Source organism: Lissotriton vulgaris, chromosome 8 (assembly GCF_964263255.1).
Source record: "Lissotriton vulgaris chromosome 8, aLisVul1.2, whole genome shotgun sequence".
NCBI classification, from domain to species: Eukaryota; Metazoa; Chordata; class Amphibia; order Caudata; family Salamandridae; genus Lissotriton; species Lissotriton vulgaris.
Window position 1 is genome coordinate 1,510,932,506 of NC_141696.1, and position 16,883 is coordinate 1,510,949,388.

General features: G+C 45.9%; 1 protein-coding gene across 1 annotated transcript in view; it reads left to right on the forward strand.

Annotated features, from left to right (window-relative positions):
* RABL3 (RAB, member of RAS oncogene family like 3) overlaps positions 1 to 16,883 on the forward strand; it is a 68,466-nt gene that overhangs the window by 23,653 nt on the left and 27,930 nt on the right. Inside the window, exon 2 of the mRNA XM_086935627.1 lies at positions 6,059 to 6,150. Coding sequence (XP_086791753.1) covers positions 6,059 to 6,150 — 92 coding nt within the window. The remainder of the gene's footprint in view (positions 1 to 6,058; positions 6,151 to 16,883) is intronic.

The window sequence follows — 16,883 nt, forward strand, 5'->3', positions numbered from 1 at the left end:
CTTCCGATTTCAGGAACAGAAAGCAGGCAGCCAGGCTCCCTCCCCTAAGCCAATCGCAATGCAGCGTTGTGATTGGCCTGAACACGTTACATGGCGCCCAGCGAGGGTCTGGAGGGGTGGGCATGTTCTTCATGCAGGCTGTAATGCAGAGGCCTGCATAGAGAACGGGGAAAGTGCGCATGACTGGTTTGGGTGGACCGAAATGGCCGACTAAACAGTCAATGCGCTCTTAGGAGTGGACAACCTAGCCCTCCCCTGCTCCGAGAGCAGAGTAGCCCGATTCACCCACCCACCACAAATCAGCAGGACACAAAGCATAAAATGGTAATAACTCTAAGTTTATCATTTTATGTTTCTCACTGCTTAAAAGCTGCGAGGAGACTATCCTCCGCCATAGCAGAGGAGCCACCCCTGAGCGCCAGGTGAGGCCCCCTCAGCACAGTACAGTGGCACTACAGCTCCGGAGTGAGTCGCGGGAGGGGAGGGCATTCATGTACTTTGCACGGGGGGACAATTAAGGTCCATGCATGTCTGACATACTGAGTGCCTAAACCCATCAGAATGGCTGAAAAGGCACTTTCATTTTATAAGCTAAACCTGTTGGCACTGCCAATGCTTGTTTTTGTAAAAAAATATGGTCCATAACCTTTTAAAATATGATCCATAACCTTTTACTGTCTCTCCAAAATATTTCCCAGTATGCCTGTGTTTCGAAAATGTTAATAGAAGCGTGGCAGTTCCAAGGCCGGACTGGCCTTATCGGGTGATTCCCTGGAAGCGTGGATGGCCAGTTTTGTTAATGGAGGGCATTTTTCTAGCAGTGTTTTTTATAGCAGTGCATCAGTTTTAAAAGCCCCCACTTCAAAGTTCCTTGCATATCCAGTCGTTTTCAGGCAACAATAAAAGCATCAAGACAACTGGTGATTAATACACCTACTGGAAAGCAACTGGAGTTTTTCTTATTGCCAGCTTTGCCTCATCTAAGGTAGCACAGAGAGTTAATATGCCTGCTGCAAAGCATATATGCCATACAGATCACATAACAGTATTTTATGTGCATTGCTTAGTGGGTTACTGCTTTTGTCACAAACTGCCATTTGTTACTGTGCAGTTCATAAGTTACAATAATAATCTAGCACAGTGAGCTATGAACTGTCATCAAAGAGTTGCATGCAAACTACATGGTACAGGTTAGAAAGTTATGGTTTTTCTGAGTCTTTCATTATCCTAATGTTGCTAAAAAGGGTTTATTTGGGTAGAAATTAATTCTTATTAGTAAAGCCGACTCTAACCACTGTGTTACGTTCTGTACCCTAGGTTTGTGATTCTCCAGGCCAACCCTTCTTTAAAAAAATACCTACCAGTATGGATGACATGAATCCTACACCTTGTTGTCCCCTTTGTCATATTTAACATTTTCTATACACTGATTTACACATGTATGGTTCAGAGAGAGGGGCTTTAGAGTGGTGAGAGGCCGTTGGAGGGTGATAGCAAGAGAATCATTGAAGGGCCCCAACTAAGATTGTCGTGTCCTGGTGCACTCCTAAGGGCCTCATTTACTATGCTTTAACCCCTTCCATGCTGGTGACGGAACCGCTCTGTCACCAGCCTCGATCGCGCTGCGCTGGTGACGGAGCGGTTCCGTCGGGCCCGCTCGGCATGCCTGCGCGGCGCTCATTTCGCGCCTGCGTGGCGCGTTCCATTGAGCGGGCGGGCCGTGACTGAACCGCTCCGTCACAAGCACTTACAAAAGGGGGTGGTGATGGACGGAGCATCTGAACCAATCAAACACTCACACCCAGTCAACAGATCTGGGTTTAATCCATCACCGTTCTTTAGCCCACTCTGCCACCCCAGTTCAGACATGGCCATATGCAAATCAGTCTGACCCTGTGCCTCATGGGAACAGTCCAGCCCGAACTGCCAAGCCATGCCTTCCCTAGAACGGAAATAAGCTTCTGAGGACCGGTTTCTGGCATTTCAGCCGTCTTCAGCCCGGCTTGCTTGAATCCAGTAGCAAAGTGAGCAAGGGACTCATGTCTGAGTATACCCTGCCAACTTATGGCGAACAAAGCGGTACAAAAGGGGGTGGTGATGGACGGAGCATCTGATCCAATCAAACTCACACCCAGCCTTTTGGCTGCCATAAGTGTGGCAGGGTATGCTCAGACGTGAGTCCCTTGCTCCCTTTGCCACTGGGTACAAGCAAGCCGGGCTGAAGGCGGCTGGAATGCCAGAAACCGGTCCTCGGTAGCTTGGTTCCGGTCCAGGGAAGACATGGCTTGGCAGTTCGGGCTGGACTGTTCCCATGAGGCACAGGGTCAGACTGATTTGCATATAGCCATGTCTCAACTGGGGTGGCAGAGTGGGCTAAAAAACGGTGATGGATTAAACCCAGATCTTTTGACTGGGTGTGAGTGTTTGATTGATTCAGATGCTCTGTCCAGCACCACCCCCTTTTGTACCGCTTTTGGCCGCCATAAGTGTGGCAGGGTATGCTCAGACGTGAGTCCCTTGCTCACTTTATTTATTTATTTATTTTATTTATTTTCTTCTATAGCGCAGGATTCGACCCCCGAAGGGGTATCTCCGCGCTTTGCTCGCTGTAAGTGTCAGACAGTGCCTTTAGGACATGCAGGTGAGAGTCTAAACCTCCCGAAAAAGATGCGTTTTGAGTGCTTTCCTAAAGGAAAGAAGGTTGGCGTTATGTCGCATGTCAATAGGGAGTTTGTTCCAAAGGGAGGGTCCTACATAGGCCACCCTGCCTGGCTTTCTTGATGAGAGGTATTTTTAAAAGGAATTGACTGCCAGAGCGCAAAAAGCGTTCTGGTGCATATATTTGAAATTTCTGAGTTAGATAAAAGGGACCAGGTCCAAAGAGACTCTTGTGTATGATGCAACAGATCTTGAACTCGATCCTCTGACGCACAGGCAGCCAATGGAGTTCTTTCAGGAGCGGCCTGGATAGTGTTCTCGGGGGCGATTGAGAGCCAATCTGGCCGCAGTGTTTTGGGCCACCTGCAGTCGGTTAAGTACATTTTCATTCGCAGAGATAAGAAGGCCGTTACAATAATCCAACCGACTTATTACGAGTGCTTGGACTAAGGTCTTTCTATAACCGTCTGATAAGAAGGGAAATACCCTTTTTAGGAGCCCAATTGTTCGAAAACCGGATCCAGTCACCAGATTCACATGCTCGTTTAAAACGAGGTTCTGGTCCAGTCGCACTCCCAGGTTCTTGACTGATTGTTTTGGGCAGGGAATAGGTCCTAACTCCTGAGGCCACCAATCCAGAGACCAAAGGAGATTGGCTTTCCCAAAAAGCATAACTTCTGTCTTGCCCACATTACACTGGAGACAGTTGGAGGTCATCCAGTTAGATACCGCTCTCATACCCTCAGCAAAAATGTTCTTGGTTTCTGGGGTAAGAGTCTGGGAAGGAAACAGGAGCTGGGTGTCGTCAGCATACGACACCGGGTTAAACCCATATATTCTCACAATGTCAGCAAGGGGGGCCACATACACATTGAATAATGGGGGGCTCAGACACGAGCCCTGTGGAACCCCCTTCATGAGTTCCCTTGAGATGGAACAATAGGAACTCAGGTTGACAGTTTGTGAGCGGCCAGTAAGGAAACTCTCCAGCCAGGACAGAGCTGCACCTCCAATTCCTACTTTCTGCAGCCGGCCGAGAAGAATCTCATATGACCGTGTTGAAGGCTGCAGACAGGTCTAACAGCACCAGAATCATGGATCCTCCTCTATCCTGTGTCATCTTGATGTGATCTGTCAAGGAGAGGAGCGCAGATTCGGTGCTGTAGTTGGGTCTGAACCCAGACTGTGAATGGTCCAGACCCACTTGTAGCCTCGATGAATTTAGAAACATGCGTGTTCACATGCTTCTCGGCCAGTTTGCTCAAGAATGGTAGTAGGGAAATGGGGCGTAAGTTGGATACTTCTGTCCACGGCAGGGCCGTGTTTTTGCGAATAGGGTTTACCACCGCCTTTTTCCAATCCAGAGGAATTTGTCCCTCTTTAAGAGACAAATTGATGACCGTCTGTATCATGGGGCACAGTAAGTTGCTTATTGAAGCTGTTGTTTTTGCTGGGATTAGATCTAATGGGGATCCAGTTCTGATGTTATTTATCAGGGACAGGATTTCTGTTTGACTGGTTTCAGGAAATTCGGTCAGCCTGGATTCGTTGATATCCAAAGGTATCAGAGTATTTTTTGTAGTCACCCCAGTATTCTTAGCCATTGTGATCTTTTGATAAATGGCATCTATTTTACTTTCAAAGAAAAGGGAGATCTCATCACATAAGGATTGGGAGAACTCATCAGGACTCTCACAGGCCAATGGCTTTACAAAGGTCTGCAAGATCCTGAACAGCTCTCTTGAGGAATTCCCTGCTTCTGCTAGATGTGATGATAAGCTGTTCTTTTTAGCTAGCCTGATGTTTTTATAGTATGAGGTTAAAGCTGTTGCATGGTTTTTCCAGCTTTCTTCGGTGTGAGTCTTTCTCCATACCTTTTCTAATCTCCTGCCACCTTGCTTTTCTAATCTCAGCTGTTCCGTGTACCATACCTCCTGCTTTGATGTGGGATGTTGTTTCATGAGTTTCAATGGAGCTAATAGATCAACAGCTTTCTTAAGAGTCGTATTGAATTTAAGAAGAGCTGACTCCGCATTATCTGCTGTTGTAATAATCGGTTCTTCCCATACTTTTTGAATCTCTTCAAGAGTAATTCTATGCCATTGTCTGCGCCATATAGGGGGAGCAGATTGCTGCCTAACAGGTTTAACTAAACCAGGGAGAGTAAATTCAATCAGGCAGTGGTCTGTCCAATTAATTAGAGTGGGGGGACGGCTACGTATTATGGGGCCATTAGAAAAACTTTGCCACTGGATTCAAGCAAGCCGGGCTGAAGACAACTGGAATGCCAGAAACCGGTCCTCTGTAGCTTGTTTCCGGTCCAGGGAAGACATGGCTTGGCAGTTCGGGCTGGACTGTTCCCATGAGAAACAGAGTCAGACTGATTTGCATATAGCCATGTCTGAACTGGGGTGGCAGAGTGGTCTAAAGAACGGCGATGGATTAAACCCAGATCTTCTGACTGGGTGTAAGTGTTGTATTGATTCATATGCTCTGTCCATCACCACCCCCTTTTGTACCGTCACAAGCACAGCGCGCCCGAGGCTCGTGACGGAGCTGTTTCGTCACGAGCATGGGAGCGCCGCGAGGCCCCCCTCCCCCCAGCGCTGCGGCAGAATTGCCGCTACAGCAAAGAGGTTAAAAGCTAACACAATTTAATATACAATGAAAAATGTTTTGTAGAATGTGCCATGTTTGCCCAAATGTTCTTGGAAGGAGAACTCCTCGCCCCCCCACCCCACCCTCCTTGTAGTGGTTGGGCTCACTCGTAGCACTCATTATGCGCCATACGGGGGCTGGTCTAACAAAATTTGCCAGAGCCTCTTTGGGTTCCGAGCCCTGCCCTGGGCAATTTCAATGTATTCACATAGCACATCAATGTTATGTGTTTTAGTACATCACTGATTGTGTTTTAATTATTCAAAAGGTAGCCAGATGTTTTTTCTGGTCACCGTAGATTCAGTGGTCCTGTGAGTTTGGCATTTTTGTTTGCAGTCATCCCTTTAAGAGCTGCTTCATTGTTCAGTTCTCTGCTGTTCCTGGGAAGCTTTCGTTGCAATTCTTGGGGTGCCATCTCTGTAAACTAGGCAGGTCGAACTACATGACTGAGAAAAAACTTTGTATGCTAATGCCCATTTCAACCATGTTCATCATCTTAAGTTATATTCCTCTCCATGCTTTGGAATTTCTTAAAATAAATGAGCTGGTTTCTCACAGTCATGTGACTAATCAAGGTGGTGCAGGGGATAATGGGTAAAGTAGCAGGAAAGTTATGGAGTTTACCAAAAAGCATGCAACATTCACGGTTCCTCGTGGCACCTAGAATAACCGTTCCTTTTGTTTTGCAGGTGGCTCCTCTTTTCCTCCTCCCTCAGCTTACCTGGTTCTCTCTGTTTTGCAGGTGTCGGGAAGTCATCACTTGTTCATCTTCTCTGCCAGAATCAGGTGCTGGGAAATCCATCATGGACAGTTGGCTGCTCAGTGGATGTCCGAGTATGTTGTGTCTTATGTCATTTTTCCAAAAGTTGGTTGTATGAATGATTGATGCAAAAATGGTGTCTCTATTGAACACCGAAAGGGAATTCGCAATTAGTGGAAACTTTAAAATGATAAGGCTGTTGTGTCTTTAATCTTTTGCAAGAATGTTTTTTCTGTTCAAAATATAATTTCACTTGACATGTTTCGGGGGCCTCTGCTACCCTTCATCAGGAGTAAACATTTAGTAACTCCACCTGTACGATAAATATACGTACTTAAAGTTAGAAAATATGTAACCACAGGGCGGACCTTCTGTCGCAATTACGAGATCAATGGACCAGTGACGGCCTTGAGCTTGATGATGAAGACTGGCAATCGGCGATCTCCTCACCGAAGGAGGTCGCGATTCCGGCACGACTCAGATTAGTTCAGCTCAAGATATTGCATAGGTGTGATCGTGGGCTGTGTGCAGACCGGAATAACAGGCGTGGAGGCCGCATATAGTGGGCTAGTTCTTTTATTCTTAGTGTACAGAGGTTTCAGTTTGTGAGAAAAGAAAAGGACAGAGGTGGCTTTGGGGTGATGCTTGGTCGTCAGTCGTCCCAGTAGTTCCTCGAAAGGGCTGGTCCTTGGGTAAGTTTTGGTTGGGGTCGTCCAGCAGGTCCAGTTGGCCGTTCGCCGGGATGGTGGTTTCTCGGAGGTATGGGAAGGAGAGAAAGAGAAAGGGCCGTTAGTTTGACTGTTGTAGGTTGCCTTGATACCGAATAATGTCACCAGGTGTGTGGGATAAGAACGGACCAAGGGAGGGTGGGGAACGGGTCAAGAGGGAAAGGAAGAGTATCAGGGAGAGAGAGGGGTTGGTGCTGTCGTGAACAAGTGCGGGGAGTCTGTCAGTGACGTCTGTGACGGAACGGGAACTATACAATATATACAGTGGTAAGTGCAAACGTGTGGTCGTGACTGTTTTAAGCTACGGCTATTTACACTCTTCAAAGGGTTCGTTACTCACGTGCCCCGCCGCAACTCTCCACCGGACTCCACCAGTCCTCGGTCCAGACTTCCTCGTCTTCACCGACGCTCTTCTCAGGTTCACCGTCAGCTGTCTCCTGCCACGAGTCCAACTCCTTGAACGAACTGCCGTCTTCGCTTCCGGCTTTTCCGTGTTCCGGCTCCGAGTAGGGGGATGGACTTCCGGGGTTACTCGGGAGTCCTTCCGGTTTTCCGCTTGTCGTGATTGGGTCCTGCAAAGAAGGAGAGAAGGGTGGAGTCTGAGATGCTTGAGAGGCCGGAGGATCGGTCGGAGATGTCCGGGACCTTGAGTGACATGGCGGCCTAGGCGAGGTAGGGGGCGTGTCCCGTTCACAATAGGGTCTATGTCACGGGTCCCCGTCTGGTCCGGATGAGTTTTTCCGAGAAGGGTCTGTGTCAACGGGGTTGTGGACAGCTGGGGACGTTCCTCCACATCATCTGGGAGTGTCGGGAAGTCACTGATTATTGGAGTAGGATACACAAGGTGATGAAGGAGGTTACAGGTGTGGCTCTCTTGCCAGAGGCCAGGCGCTGCCTGTTGAATGTTTGGGAGCCCACGGATCATAATGTAGCACAGACCCAGTGTGTGACTCTAGGGGCCATGATTGCTAAACAGAACATTGCACAGTTGTGGGGGTCCCAGAGGCCTCCTACTCTTGAGGTGTGGATGGAAAACATGGATTGGTGCATGTTCAGGGAAAAAACTGTATATTTGGCTCTGGGTCACCCCCGAAAATGGCATACGGTTTGGGGTCCCTGGAATCGATATAGAGGGGACATATGTGTACCACAAGCGACTGCAGTCCTTGATGTCCCGCTTTCCCCCTGACCCCTTATTGTTCTTGCTTGCTTTCATGTTACTGCTGCACCCTCTTCTCCTCCCCCTTCCCCCATCAGTGCGTTGCTTATTGTAATGTCTACTGAAATGTCGCACTGCTCTCGTACTGTCTATGCACTTTTGTATTTTGTAGATGCCTTGCTTTGTTTTTTCTTTCTTTAATAAAAAGAACTTTAAAAAAGAAAAGTTAGAAAATATTATGCACAGTTCTTAACTCCTCATTCCCCAAGGGTCCACTTATGCTCAATTGTGTTTCAATACAGTCTTCACAACACTACTTAAAAATCCATTTCATATATGGTTTGGTGCATACTCAATGGCATTTCTCATCTTGGGCGCCATCTTGGATAGCTTGTGTGCTCAAACCCTTGTACCGCTGCTGTCCTTGTTCTTCCAAGACCATATCTATAATGTTAGAGTGACATCTTGGATGCAATAATCTTTGTTTATATTTTCTTTCTTGTCACTCAACTTGCAGGTATAGCTTTGCAATAACAAGGACCTTTTAAAATTACCTTGGTTTTCAAAGAAAGAAATGTAATAAAACATTTTCACTCATCCCTTTGACATTTCAATGTATAGTGTTTTTATCCACAGACATCCTCTTCTTAAGAACAGTTTCTGTACGTTTCCTCCTGTTTACAGTTGTGATACAGTTCCACACATTTGAAACTTCATTCGGGGACTTTGAATGCCATAGTCCTAAAAAGCTGCTTAGCATTCGATAACATATCCGGTATTCTTCTCTCTACTTGTGTTCATTTATTCTCATTTTCAATTTTTGTGCTCAAGAAATTGAAAGAACTGTAAATGAAGGAGGCGTGCATCACAACGTTAAATGGTGGTTTTGGAGAAAAAATGTATAGAAAATACGTAGTATTCTTAAAAAGGGGTGAGGTGGTAGAATAGGCCTATAAAGGACGCAGCACCAAAACATGGAAGGCCAGTGTGGTGACCGACATGAGTTTACAACAGAAAAAAACAAAGAAAAGGAAGTAAAAAAGAAGACCGGAAAGGAGGGGCATCTTGGGAGGAGTGTGACAAAGATAGAGGTGAATAGCGGCAATGTAAGATAAACCAAATGGGTGATGTCCCCCCATGAACAAACACAATAAAAATGCAGGACATCAGGTGAGTCTGCCCCCAGATCCAAAAATAAAAACCAAGAGGAGAAAAATGGAGTAGGATCAATGTGATCTAGGCAAGAAAGGGATTTGCTGAAAAATGAGGAGCATTAACATGGTTGGTTTTGACAGTATGGTAAATGGCATTCCGGTTAAAAATATTTGAGGGAACAATTTAAAGAAATGCACTTTTTGCCTAAACTGGGTTAAAAAAGTGTGGTATCCATTTAGATGACACAATTCCTATTTTATTTGTTTTACTAACTTGATTGTACAGGTGGGTAGCTGGGCTGTTGTAGAGCTAGATATGTTGTTGAAAGGTCAAGTTTGAAACAAGAAAAACTCCTAAAGACTTAGCTGTTGACACTAAAATAGGAGAATTAACACATAAGGCTATCATAGACCGTTAGGACTGATCTTGGGTTATCTTACTTGGGTTGGGACAGCTAGAAGGAAAGACCCACACTTCAGTGGGATTAGTTTGAGGTACAATGTAGCTATCCATATCTCCGTGCATGTAACAAACTATTGGAAGGACAGGCAACTTTAAGATAAAGAGGAGTATTCTGCATACTGGTGAATGGAGGTGTCAGCCTTACCCAGCAGATGTCCTAGTGACACCATGCAAATATTAAATACTGAGAGCCTGATTCACAAAGGTAAAGTTACACTTTTGTGTAAGTTACAATTTTTTGCGATTCACAAAGCAATTTTACGAGTAGTACCTTAACAACTGCCTGTCTTTTTAAATGCCCAGTCTCTGCCATGAGTGCAGAGCGTCCACAGTCGTAATAATCCTACTCGTTAGGTTATGTTAGGAGGACTTGTAGAACACATAGCTACCCCTGCAACAGGGCTTCCCAGGGCTAAACCAAGAGCAAATGGTACCGGAACACTGAGAGAAAGAAATGTGGTGATGGGGAAGCTAATTTGAAAAGAACCAAGTCTTCAGTGATTTCCTAAAGCATAGATGATTGAGTTTTTCTAAGGAAGACCAGCAGTTTGTTCCATAGGACAGGGTCAAGATTTGGAAGGAGTGTCCTCCTGTTCTTAGCCATTGTTCCTTGGGTTAAGAGGGTAAGTTCAGATTGGCCGACTGATGAGGCATGGGTGGCAGGTCATACTATTGGCAAGAATGTGGGCACCCTGGGAGTGAAGGATCTAATGAGCAATGCACCGGGTTTTGAAATATACACGCTTGCCCACGGGAAGCCAGTGGAGCGTCTGGAGGAGCCTAGAGGCGGAACAAACATTTTGGGAGAGAGAAAAGCATCCTCGCTCCTGCATTTTGGACTATCTGAAGTCTTTAAGTGACTGGTTTGTTGACTCCTAGGTATAGGACATTGCAGTAGTCTAGGCGGGACAAGATTAGGGATTGAATAATAGTCTGCCTAGTTTGAGGATCAAAAAAAGCCAATGATTGGTTTGAGGCCTCTCAAAATACCATTGCAGGTACCCGTCAGTGATTTGGCTTGTGCCTCAAAGACAAGAGTGTCGTTCATCCATACTTCTAGATTCTAAGTAACCGGTTTGGGCTTAGGAGGTTAGTCCGAGACTGACCGTTCACCAATGGTCTCCTCAAGTGTGAGTGTGTTTGCCTAAGAGAAGTATTTCAGTTTTGTTTTGTTGGCGTTTAGTTTTAAGCAATTGTTTTTCGTCCACTTAACAACAGCAAGCATTCCTTTCTGCTCTGCGAAACAAGGAGACCTTGCCGGAATGGCTGCGGAGTACCACGCCGCATAGCCACAGGTGATCTGAGCCCCGCTCCCAGCCATGGCAGATTGTGCCTTGCGTGCGTGCGGGAGGCTGGTGCTCTCGCTCTTCTGGCCCTGCTGAAGCATTGCGGTATCGCTGTTGAGCCTGGGGCTGAGCAGCAAAGCGGAGCATTCCTTTTCCGCACGGCGGTGTCTGTTTTTCCATCTGAACTACGAAGCGCTTGCTGGACAGAAGCGTTTACGCTCCCCTGCCAGGTGTTGACGGAGCCCGCTGGAGGTAAGGAGAGGGAGGCAAGAGAGGCCACGGCGGCGGCTGCTTTGATATACGAGCGCTTCTTCCTCATTGCAGCTATTTAAATGCCGAGGTCTGGGCATAGGCTGTAAACATTAATAAACACCTCTGCACCCTGGGAGAAGCTGTGTGTGGAAGTGAGCCCCCGCTGATTGTAAACATTAATAAACACCTCTGCATCCTGCATGCCCTGCTATAACAGGCAACATGATAGATTCTGGCTTCACTTTGTTTCTCTCTCGCAAGGTGCCTCCTCCGTTCCTTTGCAGTCTGCAACACGCTGGTTTTACGTTGGGCTCAACCTCACGCTGCACCCTGGGAGAAGCTGTATGTGGAAGTTTTTCGAACTTCATGCCTCATTGGGAGAATCTGTATAAATAAGAGGCATATTCTATAAGTACTTTCTACGCTATCTCGCTGGGTTGTAATAAGCGTCAAGGAGTGGTAAGGAGGCATTCCGGCAGGACTACGGCCAGAATGGGAAAACTGCTCAATGCCCGCCTCAAGGTCAAAACTCGCCGAGTACAGGCTAGGGAGGTAAAAGAGGAAGCCCGATTGGCCTGTAAGGAGAATGCCCCAAATCTGCTTGACCTTGATTCAACTCGAGAGCTCAGAGGAAGAGGAACCATCCTCGGTCGCATCTTCGGATCAGGCGGGCTCAGTGGGTGTGGCTGATAAGAACATAGCTACTGTTATGCCTGGAATAACTCCACAGGAGATCTCAGGGTCCAAAGGTCTTAAAAAGGCTAAAGTGACAAAAGAAGCAAAACAATTTGCATTATTTTCTAAAAAAAAACACCACTGCAGTCCCCCTCTCCCGGCTCTAGCTCTGCCCTCAAGCTCTCTAAGGAAACTTCTGGTGTTATATCTCCATCAGCTCTAATACCAGTAGTAGTAGACTTGACCCCTTTGAGTCTGGTAAAACGCAAGCAAATTTGAAAACTGGTCTCATTGCAATCACGGAGACATCCCTGGGCCAAACACCCAATCCGGACGAGACAGCGTTTCTAACTCTGCTGACCACTCAGAAAGGGAGACAAGTGGGACATCCAGGAACCTCGGAAACCTCGGAAATTCCTGATGGACCAGGACCAGGAGTCCTCACCTCCAGTGCTCCCAGTACCCAAAGTACAACATCGACCCCTCAAGTCAAGTTACCAACTCAGCTTCAGGCTCAGGCTCCCGTACAAGAGCCTGTTCCCCCCAAGGGGATTTTGGAAGGGAGCTCTTCTTCTACTGTGGACCCTTCCCATGTTAAATCTAGCCCTAATATGGAACCAGTTGGTAAATTTCAGATGAGTGTCAAAGACATGCTAAACTTAATTCTGGAGGAAGTTGAAAGATCTCAGAAAGCTGAACTTGCCTCTCTTCATCAACGCCTAGAGAAAATCGAAGGCACAATGTCAACCCTTCCAGTTAAACTGCAGGAGGCAAAAACCAGGATCTCAACCTTAGAGGACCAGATGACCATCACAATGGAAGAGGCCAAAGCGGCGGTTAAAAGCCAGCATGCCCTTGAGAATAAACTGGAGGAGTTAGAAAATCACTCTCGGAGGGCCAATCTCCGGATAGTGGGAATTGCGGAAGGAATCGAGGGCTCCCAAACCTTGCAGTGGGTCAACACATTTATCAAACAAAAGATCATGCTAGAGTTTGAAGGCGATCTCACAATCACCAGGGCTCATCGTGTTCCTGCCCACCGGTTTCTAAATTCCACGTTACCACGTACAATACTGTTAAACTTTGCAGACTATCACATAAAAGAGAGGATATCGTCTAAAGCAATCCAGTAGGGACAATTTGCAGTGAATGAGACTGTAAAATGTCACATTTTTTCTGATATGACAGCTGTGGCGGCACGCAGGAGGAAAGAATTTGTGAAGATCCTCCATCTATTTAAAGCTAATGGGGCACATGCACCATCGCCCAGAAGTCCAAATTGAGGGTCTTTGTTAAGGGCAAATTTTTTATGTTTTCCGATCTGGATGAAGCCCAGGAATTATTAAAAGAGTTCTTGCTGGGCTCCGGGGTTTAGAAATGAAATGAAATGAAAATGTGATTTGTAGAGGGAGATGCTGTTTAATATTATAACTCCACTGGCAGGGAAACTGGGGGATTAGGTGGGTTAAGCAATGCTTACCCGTTGCTTCTTTCATTGGAAGGCCCAGTCAAGGTTATGTTGTTTGTAAAGCTGCTATTTGATTATAATAGCGGCTGAATCCTTACTGTGCATGCTCGCTCGTATGTGTAATTAATTGATAATAATTTTCAGCATTGCTGGGGGGTCAGGGGTGATATCCCTCGGATGTAATTACATGACACCCAGGTTGGGGGTGGGGGTTGAAATACGGTTGGTGTGGTGGGGGGGTTTCCACATTTCGGGAGGAGGAGTCACAAGGGGTGGGTTGGGAGCATAACGGGGGGGGAAATGAAGTCTTTTTTCTTTTTTTTTTTTTTAATCCATTCAGGTTTTATACATCCGTTTGTTAGCTTGACTCTGAGTAAGATGTTTAAGTGGCTTAAGCCTTGTTTAGGTTTTAACTATGGCTAGTAAAGAACTGCTGAAAGTGATTTCTTTTAATGTTAACAGTCTCAATAATAAAAAGAAAATGCAGGCAATTGAATTATGGATTAAAACCGAAAACCCAGCAGTGATTTTGTTACAAGAGACTCATATACCTGCTGCAAAGCTGCCCGATTTTTCGACGTTCAGGTCCTGGGCAGCCTATTATCGTTGTCTTCCGCTTCCCATAGAGGGACAGCAATATTTTTTAATTTAAAAACTTCAGGCGGAGGTGGTCAATTTTGATAACGATCTGCACGGTCGCTGGTGCTGGGTTACCTGCTCTCTTAGACAAAGACAGAGACTGATAACTTTTGTCATCATATATGCCCTGGTTGAGGACCGCTTTACTATGAGGATCTGTTTCAGTCCCTAATTCAGGTACCTGGGGAGCTGATTTTGGGGGGTAATTTTAATGTTCTAATGAATCCTAAACTAGATTCTTCAATGCAGGATAAAAAGTATTTGAAACCTAAATCCTTAAGAACGTTGCAACACTTTGGAGTAACCATCGATCTACAGGATCCATGACGTTTGGCCTTTCCAACCAAAATAGCGTATACTTGTTGGCCAGGTAGATTTCGTTCTTTATCACGCATTGATTTTTTTGGGGGGTTTTATGGAAGTTGAGTTTTAGTCAGCAAATATTCCTATATAACAGATTCTCTGATCATGCCTTGTTGGTGCTTAAGCTACTCTTAGGAAACTGCGGTAGGTCCCCTAAACGGTGGTCGCTGAACAGACAATATTTTAATGAAGAGGACTGGGTGGGCTTTATTGGGACAGAGATTAAGGATTTTTTATCACGAAATAGTGAGTCTGGGACACACTTAAGGCCTTCATCTGGGGGTTGATTATTGGAAAAGACGCAGAAATTGGTAAAAAAGTAAGGAAAGATAAGAGAATCTTGGAGCAGAAGATCCAAGTGTCTTACTCTGCTTTTCTTATTAACCGCTCTATGTTTAATCAGCGTCCGCTGGAGCAGGATAAGCGTGCACTCAGTGCGAATTATTACACTCAGAGTGAAGCCTCCTACCAACATTGCCAAAAAACATTGCCAAAAAACATATGAGGAAAGTAATTTTATGGACAGGTTTTTAGCTTATTGAAAAAACAAACAAGAGTTACCTGGTCCACATGATTGCTTGTGTGTTGTGTCGCGCAAAAAAAACGCTAGACCAACATGTCATCACTATGATAATGCTGGGTTGGAAAAAATTCCCATCAGCCCACCGCTACCTCCACTCCTGCTCGGACGCTGGCCCAAGAGGTACCGACGGACAGAGCGGGGCCTCCTTCTTCCCGAATGGGTGCCGGGTGAGGTGAGGTGATCTCCCACAAAATACTGGGAGAATAACGAATAGTTGGATAAACACCAGAGAACATTTGGGCTCAAAGTTTCTGGTAGGATTAATCCATATTGTCAATGCACCTAGTTTTCACAAATTGCAGTCGCTTAATATCATCTGGTCCTGAAGAAAGCTTGGACTCCCTGTCCACATAAGCTGAAACATGTCGACCTCCATGCACTGCGCCGTTATATAGTCAGTTCTTGAGACTATTAGGCGTTGTTTTTAACCTTTGACCCTGAGATAATACCTAATAAACATATTTTTTGTCTCAGGAGCCAATTTTATCTACACTTTACCTTCTTTTTCACGAGCACTGCACTCCATCAGTCCTACCTTTGAAATACTGTGGTTTGGAAAAGTATTTTTCAAAATCCATCTCCGCATCATTACCAGGTGCGCTGGGAGAGATTTGGGTTTATGATATGTATCCCACATGACGATACTCCACCATAACGGTGGGCTGATGGGAATTTTTTCCAACCCAGCATTATCATAGTGATGACATGTTGGTCTAGCGGTTTCTTTGCGCGACACAACACACAAGCAATCATTTGGACCAGGTAACTCTTGTTTGTTTTTTCAATAGGCATAGGGGTTTGAGCTACCGTGGTCGTTAAAAATTCCCCTTTGACCCCCCCACTTGTTTCTTTCAGGTTTTTAGCTTGGCAGACGAGGGAGCAGGCTGCTGCAAATCAGATCAATGCGTTGACATGCCCCTCAACTGCCTCACGTATAGATGACCCAGTTAAAATTGGGGGAATAATGCTACAGCATTAGAAGTCCATTTATGGCCAACATCAGACTGTGGATATGACTTTGCTAGAAGGTTTTTTGCAGCACAATAGCCTGCCGACACGCTCAGATTTAGAGAAACTCTCTATAGCAAGCCCCTTCACTATGGAAGAGCTGGAGGGGGTCATTAAGAATCTGCCAAATGGCAAGGCCTGTGGCCCGGATGGGTTTCCGCCTGAATTTTTTTAAGTCTTTTTTAGTTCAGTGGCGGACTTTTTCTTCGTTTAGTAAACTCTATGCTCGATGGGGGGGGGGGGCAGGGGAGGGGGGGAATACCAGAGTCCTTCAGACAAGGCAACATAGTCAGCTTTCTGAAAAAAAGGCAAGAACAGTGAGGATCCGAACTCTTATCGCCTGATAAGGTTGTTAAACTCAGACTATAAAATCATCACTAAATTATTGTCACTTCGGTTTAACCATCACGCGGCGCAATTAACACCTTGGCTGCTAGGTGTTTTCCCCTCCTGTGCTGGAAACTGCACTTTGGCTTTATTCATGACGAGCTCAGCTCGTCATCAGCACAGCTCAACTGTGCATCATGACGAGCTCAGCTCGTCATGAGCATCGAAAGGGTTAATACATTCAGACCAGAACGGTTTTACCGCTGGTAGGCAGCTAGCCTCCAACACACATTATTTATCTGAGGCGTTGGACTATTTGATACCAAGAGAATTCCTGCGTTAGTCCTTCTACTAGAAGCCGAGAAGGCTTTTGACCTTGTGTGGAAACATTGTTTATGATCCTAGATCACTTTAGCCTTTCCTTAAAGATCACGGCCCTGATTTATAATTTATACAAGAATGCTGAAGCCAATGTAATTGACAACATCTCGGTGGCCGTGTAGGTCAAAGTAAAACAGGACACAAGGCAAGGGTGCCCTTTATCACCGCTCTTGTTTGCTTTTTTTTTCTCGAACCATTGGCGATAGCTATAAGGAACTGTGCCGATATCCGTCCCCCAATTGCATCTATGGCGAAATTTAAATTATACGCTGACGATATCCTGCTCATTATCAAACCTGAGATAGAGGTTCAGGCTAAAGT